Source organism: Dipteris shenzhenensis, chromosome 24 (genome assembly GCF_047967505.1).
Source record: "Dipteris shenzhenensis isolate YYH24624 ecotype China chromosome 24, Dip_SZ_1.0, whole genome shotgun sequence".
Lineage (NCBI taxonomy): Eukaryota > Viridiplantae > Streptophyta > Polypodiopsida > Gleicheniales > Dipteridaceae > Dipteris > Dipteris shenzhenensis.
The window spans coordinates 21,613,735-21,630,103 of record NC_141619.1 but is presented as its reverse complement, the minus strand read 5'-3'; the positions used below and the strand labels follow the sequence as shown (position 1 = coordinate 21,630,103).

The window sequence follows — 16,369 nt, the reverse complement described above, 5'->3', positions numbered from 1 at the left end:
GTGCGCTTATATCATGGGAAAGATCATGAGAACCTATGAGAAGGAGTGGGATCTTGCTTTGCACTGGGCTTTATGGGCTTACAGAGTTGCAATAAAAGAAGGCACCCAGTTTTCACCATTTCATCTTGTTTACGGGAAAGAAGCTCTATTGCCCTTGGAAGTAGAAATTCCTGCATTACAGATGTAAATGAAGATAAACGAGGATTCAAATTTTACCTTCCAGAACCGGTTATTGGATTTGCAGGAAGCACAACTAGACAGACAAAAGGCGGTGGAACATTATGCTTTAATTCAAGAGGAGAACCAGAAGAGAGCAAACAGGAAATTCAAGGAGGGTGATCTAGTTTTGAGATACAACAGTAGTCTGGATCTACCTTCAAGAAGAAATTTGTAACCAAATGGGATGGACCTTTTCGTGTGACGAAGAAATTCAAAAATGGATCATATCAACTTGAGGATTTGGATGGTCAGCAGCATAAGAATAGAGTCAATGGCTTCAGACTAAAGAAATACTTTCATAGGATCATGAGTGTGGGCAGCTGTGATGAAACTAGACAAGCCGGAAGACCTAATGGATGAGGATATCTCTGAAGAAATGCAAATCTTATATACCTCTATCTGCAAGACATGAATGTCTCCAGACTTGGGGATGGACAAAATGGTAGGACAAAATCTGTATCAACTTTTTGAGCACTGTATATAGCTGGGGGTAAGCACATAGTTGTACACACCTAGGGTAGGTGTGGGCTTTGGGCATTTGTGAATTTTTCTTTCACAAGCACGATGGACTGATGTATACTTTTTTGAGATAATAAAGTATGTTTTGCAAGGACTTCATGGGAAATGATGAAATGCAATGTGGTTGTATCAGACTTCCAGAGCAAGGGTGTCTAGTGTGTGGTCAAGTGAAATGTTTTTGGGGTCATGAAAATCAAGTCATGAAGGTTTTTTTAATTTTATTTTCCTAAGTCAATGTGCACTTACATGTTACAGGAATTTCATATGTTCTGGTGTCCATGTCAAGGGGCTTTTCATGTGTGTGTATGGGGGTACACGAGGGTCTCATGGATTTACCCAAAAAAAAAAAAAAAAAAGTGTGTACGGGGGTACATGCAAGTCTTAATGTGCATGCTAATGTGTGTGGGAATTGTGTGACTAAAGGTCCAAAATGTGCATTTAATGTGATTTGGGGGGAAATGTCTTGAGAGTGGTAAAATGTCATTGATGAGGTGGCAGATTAGGCTGAGGTGGCTGGACTAATTAGGAAGGCATCCTGCTCATGCAAAGGTGGTTACGTGATGGATGAAGGGATGCTTCTAGTCGATGAGCTGGACGTAGATGAAGGTGACAACTTGCAGGAGGAGGATCGCAGGCTCAGGAGCACTCAGGCATGGAGAAACACTGCACCGGGGGGTGTATGCTAGTCGTATGGAAGATGCCTAAGGGTAGCCTTGCATCGGGTGACGTGCGTGGGTTGAGGGCTGGAAAGAGCCGTACGGGCTGCAAAAGGGATTTGTACGGGCTGATGCAGGGGATCGTGTACGGGAGGAGCAATTGAATGCCAGCTAATGCTGCTGATACGGGGACGTAAAGACTGGCATTAACTTCTACGTACGGGCTGGTACAGAATTTCAAGCGTGGGCTTGGCTTGTACGGGCTGCAGTACGAGTTTGTACGGGCCTTAATTGCTGATTGGTACGGGCTGGTAGTATGGTGCCTTGATTGCAGGCTGTACGGGCACGTATGGGTCATTAAAGATGTCTTCTATGAGCTGTATGGAGGATGGTCGTCATTAAATGCAGGCTGTACGGACTACTGTGCATGGTTGTATGGGTTGTAAGTACTTGCTGTCATACATATGATTGTACGGCTGCTTGTACAGTGAACGTACCTGCAGGTTTACGTATGATTGTACCCGCTAGTTCTTCTTTTGGACAGCTTGTGGGCACGAGGGTCATAGGCTGGCTGTTGCCTCAAGTTGTGTACTCATGGTTGGGCAGTGTTAAATGCTAACTACCTGGGAGTGAGCAAAGCAATGATTACAGAAGAATGCACACAGAGGTTATGCTTGGGGGTCTTGCTGGCCATTGAGCAGTGGGCTGTGGGTTCATAGTTTTCTGAGGCTGACTGTTTTCTGAGTTTTTTTGGGGGAAGTTCAGTCTGTTTCGGGCTGTGTAGTCTTTCCCCTCTTTCAAAGAGTCTGTGTGTTCCTGTGTGTGTGTTCTAGTCAGATTGTGTGGGAGATTGACTTGTTGTTTGTGTGCTTTGGATATCTGCTCTGGAACCTGGTTCATAAGCTCATCATCTACGAGCCCACATTGCAGCTGATCCCTATGAAGTCTCACCTATTTGACGTGGTGAAGTACATAACTCCTGGTTGTCTTCCCATTTTTTTTCTTATCAACATTAGCCCCGATCCTAGCAAAGCTATTCAATGACACTGTTTGCCTTGGCTTCCCTTGCTCTTGGACACTCAACACCATCACCCCCATCCACAAGGCAGGGGATCCCATGGACCCGAGTAGGTACAGGACTATCATGATTGGACATGTGATGTCCAAGATCTATGCAGTTGTATTGGATGCGTCGGTCAACCTGTTCGCAAAGATGAGAGGGCTCAGAGCAGAGGGTCAGGCCGGTTTGAGGCGAGACCATGGGACTATGGATCACATACTCACACTCAGGAGTGTCATTGAGGAGGCCAAATCACGGAAGGAGAGGGTATATTGCTGCTTTGTGGATTGCCGCAAAGCCTTTGACACAGTACCTCGAGCTCGTCTCATCACATGCCTACAGACACTGGGATTTGATCAAGAGATCATTTGGGCAGTCATGGCACTTTATGAGAGAGTCTCAGGCCGAGTTCGGACAGGCGTAGGTTGGACATGTGAGATCTTGAGTACCATAGGGGTCAAACAGGGTTGTCCCTTATCACCAACCCTGTTTGGCGTCTACATCGATGAGCTTGAGACTTTCATGGGGCCGTTCAGAGGGACCGGTTTCTCACTTGCCGGGATCATCATCAGGATTCTTCTTTATGCAGATGATGTGGCACTCTTGTCATCTACACCCGAGGGGTTCCTGCGACAGCTGGATGCACTCCTGGGACTTGGGTGTTGTCACTGGAATTAAAAAAACAGGAGCTCACTTCAGTCCACCCCCAAAATGGTGAAGGGAGACAAAGGATATAAGGAAACAGAGAGACCCAACAACAAAAACGAGGATAAACAACAAAGGCAACAACTCACGCTTGAGGATGTCATTAAACACAGCAATCGGAGTGGCCTACAACTGACACAAGAAAGACAACCACTAGGGCTTCTACGCAAGCAATCTCCACATCAGCCTCTACCTCTACATCAACTTCCACCTGCACATCAGCTCCCGCCTCCACATCAGCTGCCACCTCGACCCTCACATCATCATCACCATCGTTGATAGCAGCTTCTTTCTCGCTATCCACTCCATCCATGGAGGGGTCAGGTCTTACAGCAGCACCATCATTAGGGACAGCTTATGGTGCCTCAACTGAGTACGCATCATTCCTGCTGTCACCATTGAACCTGAGCCACCCACCCTTCATTGCTTCATTTGGCCCCACCATACCCGCGCTCCATAGATACTCTTCACCGTCATCTCCCACTTAGCCCACTCTAGCTTCACCCATCATCCCGTCCCGTCCTCCTTCATTTGTACTAGCCCCCTTTGATCCACGAGGACCGGGCTTTCCTAGGGCCACCCCACCTGATGCCTAGAGTCCCTCTTGATGGAGGTGCACAACATTCGAGTATGAGAGGCGGAGTTGACCCCGCTTCACACAAGAGCAGGCCTGCTTTGCCTAGGAACAGCCTCGTATCATACACCAGGGTACCCTTATTCAGGGGCTCAGACATGACATTTCACAGCTTCGACAAGAGGTCACAACCATACACACAGTCCCAGGGAGTACCCCAGTAGTTGAGGCACAGATTGCCAGCATGCAATTGAGGAGACTTCAAGATGGGTGGATGTGGCCAAACGGGAACTTGTGAACCGTTTCGGCTACTCTCATGGAGCAGCAATAGAGAGCCAGTAATGCTCTCAACATCAGAGTCCATGGCAGCCCACGCACCGAGGCTACACCAATGAGTGATGTGATTGCATTTGTGGCTACTATTTTGGGGGTAGATGAGCATAGGAGGATCAAGAGGGCATGGCAGGTGGGGAGAGACTCCAACCGAGAGCAACCCCTCATCATATGATTCCATGACGCTCTTTCAGCTCTACGACGTAGGTCGGTCTTACGGAATAGGTCTGCAAGGATGGGAAGTGGGTGGTGGTTCGAGATGGACGACTACTTACAGGCCGAGCACCCACCTCCCTCCCATATAGGGAGGCGGGGTCTATGAGACTCAGACCTCCAAGACCCTATCTTGTACAATTTGGAACTGCAATGGTACCTTATGGTCATAACCAGGGAACTTCTTGGAATCCTATACAGGTTGTGACATAGTCTTTTATATAGAGACACATCAGAATCCAGAGCACCCACCACCAGTAGTCAGTGGGTACACGTGGGAGTCTGCTTATAGAGATGAGACGAGGGACACAGGGGAGTGCGAGGATCAGGAGGAGTACCAGGATCAAGAGGAGATGAGACAAGGGGCACAGGGGGAGTGCGAGGAGTACCAGTCCTTTACAGGTCCACCCTTTTGGAACCATCTCAGTAGAGCAAAGAGATACACACTCCAGATTTCTTTGGATCCGGATCCAACACACATGGACAACCTGTATTTGTTCGTTGTAGTATGCTACTTCCCTCCCGAGACCTCCCATTTTGCTCGAGATATTTGAGAGGAGGCTGAGACATCACCATATGCAGCTGCTTATCAGTCCATTGTCGACTTCTCGAGCCGCGGGGAAGTCCTCGTAGTTGGGGACTTCAACGCGAGGACAGGTGCCCGTTGGGTTCCACTCCTCGACTTTAGGGACGATTCTATTCTACTGCTAGACATTGACCTCGAGGGAGCAGGTATGATGCGTGTTTCAATTGACAGACGAGCCCCAGTCACATCTTATGGACATGCCTTATTAGATTTATGTAGGATGCATGATCTCATTATCTATAATGGTCTTGATAGATGGCCCGCTTCAGGTGGTCTCACATGCTTTCCATATGGGAGGGGCTCTAGTGTTATCGATTACATCATGGGATCCCCTGCCTTTACATCTCGTATCATGGATTTTATTGTCGCACCTCCTCCCCCAGGGGCTGATCATACAGACCTCTTCTTTAGCATCTCTACACCCGGTCTCATAGCATCTCCCACTGCACATATCGCCTACACCACCTATCATGACATACGTTTTGACCGCCGTGATCTTTCACCTATATACTCAGCCCGCCTTTACATACTTCTCACATATATTGACTTCTTACCCCTACTAGAGGACCGTGCTGCCCTGATCACCCGCTCACTACACAAGGCTGCCCTTCACGTTTTCCCTCATACTACTCGCTTCAACCGTCTAGCATCACCTGGGACCGTATCTTGTAATAGCTAGTACGATGATGAGTGCAAGGCTTTACGCCGTCAGCTTAGATTCGAAACTAAAAACAACCTTCCGAACGAACTGTGGACAACAAGGCATTGACTTTGAGGGGACATTTGCTCCCACATCCAGGATTACTACCATTAGATGTGTCATTGCCATTGCAGCCCATCATCATTGGAAAGTGCACCAACTTGACATCAAGACTGCTTTTCTTCATGGGGATCTGTAGGAAGAAGTATATGTCACACAACCTCTTGGCTTTGAATTCTGAAAATAAGGTATGCCGGCTTAGAGCCCTTTATGGTTTGAAGCAGGCACCGAGGGCATGGTATGACAAAATTCATGCACACTTACTATCCCTTGGTTTTCAGAATAGCCCCATAGAACCCACTCTTTATGTCCGCGGGAGTGGATCTGATTTTTTTAGTGCTGATTTTATATGTGGATGATATGCTCATCACGGGCCCAGATACTCAGCAAATTGCAGCTTTCAAAGCTGATTTGCAGCAGGTTTTTGAAATGTCAGACATGTGACAACTCCACTATTATTTGGGCATTCAGTTTGCTCACGTTGAGGGGGGTATCATGATGTCTCAGTCCAAGTATATTGGACAGCTCCTTGATCGTTTTCAGTTTGAGGATTGCAAGCCAATCTCTACTCTAGTGGACCCTGGCTTCAAATTCTCAGCTCATGATGGGAGCCCACCATGTGATATCACTCTTTATCAGCAGGCTCTTGGATGCCTTATTTATTTATGTCACACCAGACCTGACTTACAGTATGCAGTATCTTAGCTCAGCAGATTCATGCACATGCCCAGTTCACAACATTGGCAGGAAGTGAAGAGAGTCTTCAGATATCTCAGAGGCTCCTATCTTCCCATAGAGGACAACATAGCAGATATGTTTACAAAGGCACTTCCTCGTCCCAAGTTCGAAGTCTTCTGATAGGCTTTACACTTGGTTCCCTTTGTTACATGATCTGACATCCCTTGTACATTCATAGGTGGCTATATCCTTTTGGATGAACATGTGCCACCATGATTAGAAAATACCAGGTATTCTGAGACGTTTCCAAAATACTTCAGCCCATCCCATGGAGGGGGGTTTGTAGGCCATCTTCTGGTGGTTCTAGTGATGCCCTATAGGCCATGGTATGTGCCTTGTAGGCATAAATATAGGCACTTATAGTGTTAGTGCCTTTTAGGCCACATAGGACACTTAGTCCTAGGTCTAGGTACAAGTACTTTGTACTCTTTCTTTTTCACTATCCTAGTTGACGTGACGGCAGACTCTATCGACTCTTTGTACCTTGCTCTCTCTCTCTTTTGCCTATTGATCCTACAATTCCGAGGTCACTCGATTCGTAGAGTGTCGGGGACTTAGAGCAGCCGGTCAGGTTGGATTTTGATGCGATCATGGGACCATGGACCACATTCACACTCAGGTGTGTCATCGAGGAGGCGAGGGCACGGAAGAAGAGGGTATATTGCTTTGTGGATTTCCAGAAAGCCTTTGATACGGTTCCGAGAGCCCGCCTTCTCCGACACCTACAGGATTTGGGGTATGACCAGGAGATCATTTGAGCCATCATGGCACTTTACGAGAAAGTCTCAGTCAGTAGGGTGGAAGATGAGATCGTAAGCACTATTGGGGTCAAATAAGGGTGTCCTTTATCACGCACCCTGTTTGGCCTCTACATTGACCAGCTTGAGATAGTTATGCAGACACTGGGGGGAGATGGATGCTCTCTAGCTGGCACGCTAATCTAGATATTGCTATATGCAAATGACGTGGTACTTTTGTCCTCATCAGCAGAGGGTCTCTAGAGACACCTTGATGCACTACAGTCCTTCTGTGACTCCCATGATTTGAAGCCTCTTGATCATGCGGGGTCATGGGACAATGTTGAAGGCCTTCCGAAAGTCTACAAAACAAGCGTAGACTTTCTAGCCTCGGGACTTCGCCTCCTCAATGAAAGCCCTCAAAGTAAAGATGTGATCTAGAATGGAATGCAGCCTCTAAAATCCTGCTTGTCCTAGTACCCTCTATCCTCGAGCCTCTATATGATTGCTGAGCTCCCTCTCCAGTACCAATCCATAGATTTTTGCCAATCTGTGGCCAATCATGAGGGTGTGGTAGTTCCTAGTATCCATGGGGTCTCCTACTTTGTGTATCTGTACGATAGTGGTAGTGCTCCAAGCAGGTGGGAAGCCCCCATCCAATGGTTGGATCTCCTCCTCAAAATGATCACAGAGAGAGAGAGAGAGAGAGAGAGAAGAAGAAGAAGAAGAAGAATATATTATCGTCCTCTGAAGACCAAAACCGGCCTATGGGACCTGAGCAATACAATATCACAAATACAAGAGAGAGAGAGAGAGAGAGAGAGAAAGAAAGAAAGAAAGAAAGAAATTTTATTAAAGGTCCACGGAAGGCCATACATGGCCTATGGGACACAAAATCATCCGAAAGGAAAATACATCATCAACGATGCGCCAACTAGGTGGCCTCATCGTAATACCGCTAAGATGCCAAAAATGGCTACAAAAATCCTAGATACAAAATGAAATGAAAGAGAGAGAGAGAGAGAGAGAGAGAAAGGAGGGGGGAGGGAGATCAAAGGTCTAGAGGAGAACCTAGAGGTGGACCTCTTGTCAGCCATTAGAATTGATGATCAATGGTATGGGGGATTCTTTGGTTCTTCACAACCTATTCTTTTTCTCCCAATGGCTCCTGCTTGCGAGCATCACAGCTTGGCATGCTTGGAGATCCAGATGCATAGAGGCTATTATGGCACTCAGATCGACCTAGTTCATACCTCACTTAGCAATTGTACAGATATTGTACACACTCTGATGGCTATTTGGTTTAGGATCCAGGTTTCTTCTAGGCTTGCTTCAACTAGGAGGATTGTTTTTCTTAGGATTGGAGAGGCCGTCCTTTCTTTTCCAGAATCCCTCACAAGCGTGATGTGGCATGTCCAGCATGCTGCATCAATCCTGCTTCTTATCTAGTTTTCAATTCACTTATTCTCTTTGAGGCATATTTAGCCACTGGACTTTCATGCTTTGCATCATGTATTTCTGCCTTGAGTTTCTTCTCTCACTGTTTCTCTCATAATTAATAGAAGTCTCTATAATGAGTCTAATGTCAGCTCTATAATGCTCACATTCTAAATTAATGACAGGATTACTTTTACTTTTACTTTTTCTTTGATATGATAAGAATATACGTACAATTTTAGTCCTACTTAATAGAAGATATTTTTTTTTTTGGGGGAGGGGGCGGGGGGAGAAAGACTTCAGGAGACCCCACCAGAATCCCTTGTTTAGCTCAGCTCCAAACTAAGATTTTAGAAGGCCAGAGGCCTGTGGGATTTTATATATTATATCCTCTTGTGGGGATTGTTTTTCTGTATAGGAATTATCAGGTTTATTTTAGGATAGACTGGAATTGACGACCTGGGTTTATTGCTTAAGATGGAGGAGGCAGACATCCTGGAAGATTTAAAGTCAATTCCATCAGGGAGTCCATCTGCAAACAGGCCTGCCTTGCATGATCAGGTAGAAGTGACCGTGAAACTCTTTTGGAAATCAAGGCATTAAAAATGGCTAAGTGAGCTTTACAGCATGAAGAGAAATGGAATTTGTCATGGAAAGTTTGAGAATCTATTGGTTCTGTCAGGGTTAGAAGCATGGCGTATGGTGACAAGTGTGAATATGAGAGCATCTTCTATGCTTCTAGCTTCCAATTTGATTTGAAAACTCACCTCAGGATTTGATACAAGTCTTTTATGATGTGCAGGAGAAGCTGTTGTATATGTCAGTTTGGTTGCTGCTGAATATTGCTGAAGATGTGCAGATAGAGAAGAAAATGAGAAAATGTAATCTTGTGGTATGTCACAATAAATTGTCAGTCTGCAGTGCTTTGTACAACTGGGGAAAGGAGACGTGTAGCTTTAGATAGTGATTCAAACTACATTTGTGAATACACTCCTCCTTGTAGGATTATTTGAGTCGGATCCTGGACAAGACAAATGCATTGCTGCTTTCTGTGTAAGACTTGACTTACCCTTCTGTATATGATCCTTTAATGGCGTGATGCATGTTTGTCCACATTGAGTCTTATGCATTTTCCTGTGTATGATGCATTCTGGCAGAAGGTTATCAGGGCCTAAAAAATAGCTCACCTATGCTCCTGTACGTGAATGAGTGGTCTTACTTAGATACTGATTAAAACTTAGGACTAATGTTTACCAACTTGTACATGGGCGAGCGGTCGTACTTAGATAAAGATGAAACTTGGGAGTAATCTTAACGAACTTGCAAAACTGAAAGCATTTTGCCATAGCTTTAAACGTCAATGTAAACGGACGTCCTCAGTGTAGAGTGTAAGGTTGGTCTCTCTTCATGTTCTGATTCACAGCACTCGGCACTCCGTTGCATGCACGGTCTTGTTCTGATTCACAGCACTCAGCACTCCGTAGCACGCACGATCCTTTGATGTAGTGTTGTGTCATTGGTTCACACATCACGCAGTGTAGTGCGAAGTCGACGTAGTGTTGTGTCATAGATCCACGCATCACCCACTTGACCCTTCTCACATTAGTGGACTTAGGCCTCTGGTAACACCTCCGGACCTCTCCTTCAGACAGAGACTAGCTCTCCCTTGCTCAACCCCATTCCTTTTCTAAACGCTGCAACTTTTCTTGAACCCTACAACTCCTCACCTTTAAAACTCCCAATGGAAGTGGCAACCTCCATGAACAACAGTCTTTCTTTATATAAGCTAATACCAGAAATGCTTTTCATGCTTGAGCTTACATCTCCAAGTAGAGTATGACCCAAGTCCCTATGCTATAACTGTGATCACTTTGCTACCATGAACCATTTTTTTCAAGTCGAACAACAATTTTTTTTTTTGAAGTTGAAAAGACTTCCATTAAATCGAACAACACAATTTTTTTTTTCAAGAAAAAGACTTCTAATAAGTATGAATGAAACCGGCGAGAGGTAGCTCAAAGTGGAAAGACAGCATGCAGTGCTCAAGACAAGCTCTCCTACAGACTTAGATCAAGCTCAGAAAATACATAGAAGACCCATGAAACTTAAATCCGAAGACAGATCTGCATAACTACCACGAACTCTTTTTGACAGCTCAAGGAATAATCAACCACACAAGCTATGAAGCCACATCCCACAAGAGAGCTCCTCCTTGTGTCTGCATGCTAGTCCAAGAGCACCCATCCCTTCTTCACATCAAGGAACATTCGTAATCATTAGCTCATCTCATACATACGATGATAAGGAAATTCTTCATGTCTGCCCATAGAAGAAACTGTCGCCAAGTAGAGAGAAGCACCAGTAAAGGAAAGCCTTCTAACTACGAGCTAAACACCTTCTCCAATACCTCTCACTTCTCACAATTCATCCACCCTCCAAAAATAGCCCTCTGTCTCTTCAGCGCATTCTCCCTCTCCAGGGAAATCCACGGCCTTACATATACTATCACCTGTAACGCTATACAATTCATGGTTTCATCGCACTAGATCTTCTTGAATTGCACAGCCTGGTAGTTGAACAAGAGCTCCACCATCTGATACACAGTGATCAAATCCTCTACCCCTGTACCGATGTTATTGAAATGGTAGAAGACGACATCGGGAGTGAAGTAGCGCCTGAGGACCTCGGCCTGCTCCCATTGCACCTTTATTTGTTTCAATACCTTGCCATCCCATTGCGGCCAGTCCTCCAGCTCCAACAGCTGCTATGGCGAGTGCGACCTCCCTCCCCATCGCCTATCCGTGTCCTCACGTGATGATACCAAGCAATCTATCCCCACCTCTCCAGTAGCGTTAACTTCTCTTGACGCAAACTGCAATCGCAACTTCTCTACTCTCACAGAGCACACAAGCTCACAGACTCCCTTACATGATACCAACAGCCTTCTACAATTGAGACGCCACCTCTAGAAACCAATCGCCCATCACCTTGATTCTGTTGTCTTGCTACTTCCCTCCTCACGCAACACCCGGAGCCCTTGGCCTTTCGTCGCCCATAGTCCTCCAAGCCTGCATAGTAAGGATACATTCCTCTTCTGCTCCCTGTCACTCACAAGCCTCTCGAACGTCTCGTAGATCTCTAGCTCCTTGAAGATGAGTTTGGGGTTTTCAAAAACCTTCACACAACGGTTTATAAGATGGAGGCTTAAAGCTAGGCCCAACTTGGCCAATTGCACGGACCATTTCCAAAAAATAGGGACTCCTCGTCTTCCAATGAGGAATGTCCTCTGCAAAGAAAAAGAGCTGAAGAGCAATGTAGGCATCCTTCTATGCCTGGGATTCCCATGCCTTGGCCAAGGCTCCCTTTGACACCTTTTGTTTCTTCTGTTTTGGTTCATGTGTAGATGCACTTGCACTTGCAGCACCACTCTCCTAGGCATCTCCCAAATCACCCACATCTGCATCAAGCTCTTCTGTAAATTTATTTTTACCTGCCTTTGCTTGCAACCTTCTGCAAGTGTCTTTCACATTTTGAGGGGGGGAGGAGCAAGGGTCAACCCCAAGGCCTGTCAGCTCAAGAAATTTTGCTCTTATGCGGGTAGGTCCTCCATGCCATTTGTGAGGGCAGTACTTGCCTTTACAAGTGAATAGGCCCTTTCCCAAAGGCTTCAGTGTCTCCACAAATTCCCATACTTCTCCTTTCTTTCTTCCCATCTGAGAGAGAGAGAGAGAGAGATCTGAAATTTAGACTGAGAAGAAAACTTCAAGATTCAACTTTCAACTTTCAACAGACATGGGAGAGATAAGAGGGAGTGACCTCGGTCCTCCTTCAAATTTCAATCGATTCCTGAATCCTGAGGTGACACCGTCAGTGGTCACGACTCACAGAGCTGGCTGCTGAAGTTTGAAGTCTCTTGAAGGCTTCAAGGTTGGCTGACTGGCTAGCTGGTTGTATGGCTGTATGACTGGTTGGCTGTACGGCTGTACGGCTGTACGGCTAAAGGCTGCAGGCTGAAGGTGTACGTCACAGAGATGCGTATGGGCAGAGACGGTCGAAATGCAACAAATGTACGGGGACTTCACTGTTTTGCCCTTTTTTGGGGCCAAAAAAGATTGCGTAGGAAATACTGTACCATACACATACAGTAGGGACGACCGTACACGTATGGTTCAAACTATGTTGCAAAGTATTGCCTTGCACTGCAAGTCTGGGTCTATGATATTGAGAGCCCCTTCTTTTGTGGAAAGGATTAACTTCTCCCAAGTCCCAAGCCACCCTGGCCACAATATCTATGGTTCCATATAGCCCATTCCAAAAAAAAGTTTCTTATAGGTTTCTTGAGCTGAGTAATGCAATCTCTAGAGTTGCACCAACAAGAGAAAAAATACCATGCTGTGGCCAGCAAAAACCTGGTTAACAACCACCACCCTAGAAGCCAGGTCCAATTTGGCTGAAGTTCAAACAAGGAGTTTTCTCCTTGTGCTCCCTAACATTGGACCAAACTGTTGTGAAGAAGAGATACCCATATTAACCTGGCATCCTAAATATTTGACGGGAACACCGCTGTGAATCCATGAAAATCCAAAATGAACCCCCCAATCCGGAGTGTCCTGATCATTGATCCAAAGACCATTTGATTTGCTCCAAGTAATGTGTGCTCTAGCTGCAGTACAAAACAAATCCAAGGCTGCCGTAAAAGAAATGCATGTCTGAGGAGTGGCATCCAAAAAAAGTAGTGTTATCTGCCAACTCACGGTCTGTGAGTTCCTCATTATGTCTCAAGGGAAGCTTCATCCCAAAAAAGATCAGCTTGTGATCTAAGAAAAATGCTCATAGCTTGAGTCACAAAGAGAAAAGAAAAGGGGCGAGAGGGCATCCCTATGATGGTGATTGACTCGATGATGATGATGATGATGACGATGATGCCATTACTGATGATATGACTATGTACTGCTTAGCACTGAGAATTCAACATGAGTGATGATGCTCGTTTAGTACCTCTACCCTTTTTGCTTGTTGTATCAGTTTTCTATCAGTCTCATAGACCCATTGGTCTTCCGAAGAATTTAATAAACTTTCTTTGTTTCTTCCTTGATCCCTCTGATAACCACCTAGTTGTGGGCTGATCTGAACAAAGTGGAGATCCCCCATTTGAGAATCCAAAACGATGAAGGGTGCCCTCGAGGAAATCCCAATCTACTACCCTATCATAGGCTTTTTCAAATATTGCTAATTTTTGGCCGCTATGCATAGCCCCAATCCGAAGCCTCACAAAAAGAAAAGATATTATAAAAAAGGCTCCTCCCATGCACAAAGCCGCTCTGCGTATTATGGATGAGATCTGCGTATTATGGATGAGATCCAGAAGAAAGTGCTACAATCATAAGCTAATTGCTTTTGCCATAATATTATATAAGGTGCCCAAGAGAGTGATAGGTCTCTATTGTGACACCAAATTTCTGCAAGCCCTCTTTGGATTGAGATGAATGAGACCCTCTGTAAGTGATCGAGGCATAGTACCAAAGTTCCAGGGCTGAGGTGATGTGGGTCCCCAATCTCATCCCAACAGGCAATAAAGAATGTTGGGGAAAGCCCATCTAATTGACCTTACGAAGAAAGAAAGAAAGAAAGAAAGTTTATTAAAGTCTTCGGAAGACCGATGGGTCTATGAGACTGTGAAAATCCTGATACAACGAGCTGTGGTAGTGGAGCTACTAAACGAGCGTCCATAGCAATGCAAAATGCAAAATGCAAAATGCAAAAAATGCAGAATGTCAGTACTAAGTCCTAAGTACAACATAGTCATGTCAATGGTCGACTATATATCAATCTTAGCATCATCATCAATATCATCATCATCCCCAACAATAGCAAGATATCAAGATGGATGAGGCAGTGGAGGCATGAAGTCGGCAATAGAGTGCTGTCGGCCACTCAGAGGTGCGGTCCTGGCACGTCTCCTGGTCGTAGCTCTGCGTCTGACTAGGGCTACTGTGACCCCCATCGGTCGGGCTCCAACTCTAAACAAGGAGGGGATGTCTCCAAGTGTGATCTGTGTGTCGACCCTCTGTCTAAGTTGTTGGGTCACGGGCTCCAGGTCACGGTCACGTCGAGGCCTCATCTCGTTGGGGTCCATGTGATCTAGCTGAAAGAACTCCGTGATAGAGCTCTGAGAGGGATCAACTGAGGAAGAACTTTGCTTCTGTCTCCGTGCTCGGATTATCCTCTCGCGGTGTCTAAGTGCCTCATGAATGAAACCTGCCAAACACCGCTGGTCTGGGTAGGAGAGGAAATGGGCTAAAATCCCATAACTATCTCTGAAGAGGTAGTGGAAACGTCCTCGGATCTCATAGTACACAGGACACCTGAAGATGAAATACTCCTCTGTCTCAATTTCCTGTATGTCACATAGTGTGCATATGCGCCGCTTCTTGGGTAGTCGCTCTGCTCTACCGCTCTCGATGCGAAGTTTGTGTGAAGAGACCCGGAACTGCCCAAGAGAGATCCTCATCGAGTGGGGTAGGTGAATCTGTTTGTATCTTGGTGGGTCAATGAAACCCTCCGCTGTGATATGTAAGAAGTGATCTCTGTAGAAGCTAAGCTTCACTGGGAGTTCACTCAATTCCAACCAGGTCCGAAAAGTGTGTAGCTGTAGTAGATCCTCACGGATAACTTGGTTGACCTCGTGTGATAAGACGGGAGAGAACGGAGCATCCATGCTATACTGGAAGGGAGGTAGTCTATCCATGTGGAGCCCCAGTCGCTCAAACCATCTCTCTGTACGTGCATACCAGCACCTCTGATCTCCTCTTGCTGCAAGTGCCATAGAAGAGGATAAAGCCATCCATGGTAGCCTGCTACGCCCCGAGGTATAATCCCCATATTCCCTAACTCGGTACAGATATGTGATGACCTGAAATGCAGCATCTAGCTGTAAAGGGGGTGACCCAAACTCAGCCTGAATGATATGGTGAGGAACGGATGACTTACCACGAATCATCCGTGATAGCATGAGAACCTGTAGCTGCTCCACACGGGCCCACTCTGTATCCGACAAGTCTGGCCCCCAACAAGGACTACCATACATCCCCGCTGGGCGAGCCAAGGAGTAGAAAAGCAACCCCTTGGTGCGTGGATCCTGAAAGTGAGCGGAAGCACTGCCTCTCTAGCCTGGCCAATGAGGCGTACCCTCTACTCAAGTGTGCCTGCATCGCGGGTTTCATAGTGAAGCTCGGTCCGAAGAAGATAACCCCAAGATAAGTGTATGATGAAAGTATCTCAACAGATGACCTCGCAAATGTGAACTGCTCCTGATGCACGATGGCTCGAGATGTATTGAAGATCATGACCTTGGTTTTACCTAGGTTGACCTTCAAATCATGAGACTCACAAAAGGACTGTAGTGCGTCTAGGTGTCTCTGAAGCCCCTCTGCTGAGGAAGACAAGAGAGCCACGTCATCTGCATAGAGCAAAATCTGGATCAATGTGGCCGCAAGAGAGCAACCTACACCCCCTTGTGTCTGCATCACTGTCTCAAGCTCGTCAATGTAGATGCCAAACAAGGTAGGCGACAAAGGACACCCTTGTTTGACCCTGATGGTACTCATGATCTCGTCTGTCCACCCGGATCCTACCCGAACTTTGCCAGAAACTCCCTCGTAGTGCCATGACACCCGAAACGATCTCCTAGTCATAACCCAAGTCCTGTAGGCACCGTATGAGGCGGGCTCTCGGGACCGTGTCAAATAAACCCTCTGCTTCCGTGACCTCGCCTCCTCGATGATACATCTGAGCGTCAGAATGTGGTCCATGGTTCCATGATCATGCCGGAA

At 46.1% G+C, this 16,369-nt stretch overlaps 1 protein-coding gene across 1 annotated transcript in view; it reads left to right on the top strand.

Moving 5' to 3' along the window:
- The window catches only part of LOC147886358 (uncharacterized), a 176,163-nt gene that overhangs the window by 110,559 nt on the left and 49,235 nt on the right, over positions 1-16,369 (top strand). Inside the window, exons 6-8 of the mRNA XM_087395630.1 lie at positions 9,015-9,098; positions 9,340-9,429; positions 9,541-9,590. Of these exons, the coding sequence (XP_087251756.1) occupies positions 9,015-9,098; positions 9,340-9,429; positions 9,541-9,590 (224 nt within the window). The remainder of the gene's footprint in view (positions 1-9,014; positions 9,099-9,339; positions 9,430-9,540; positions 9,591-16,369) is intronic.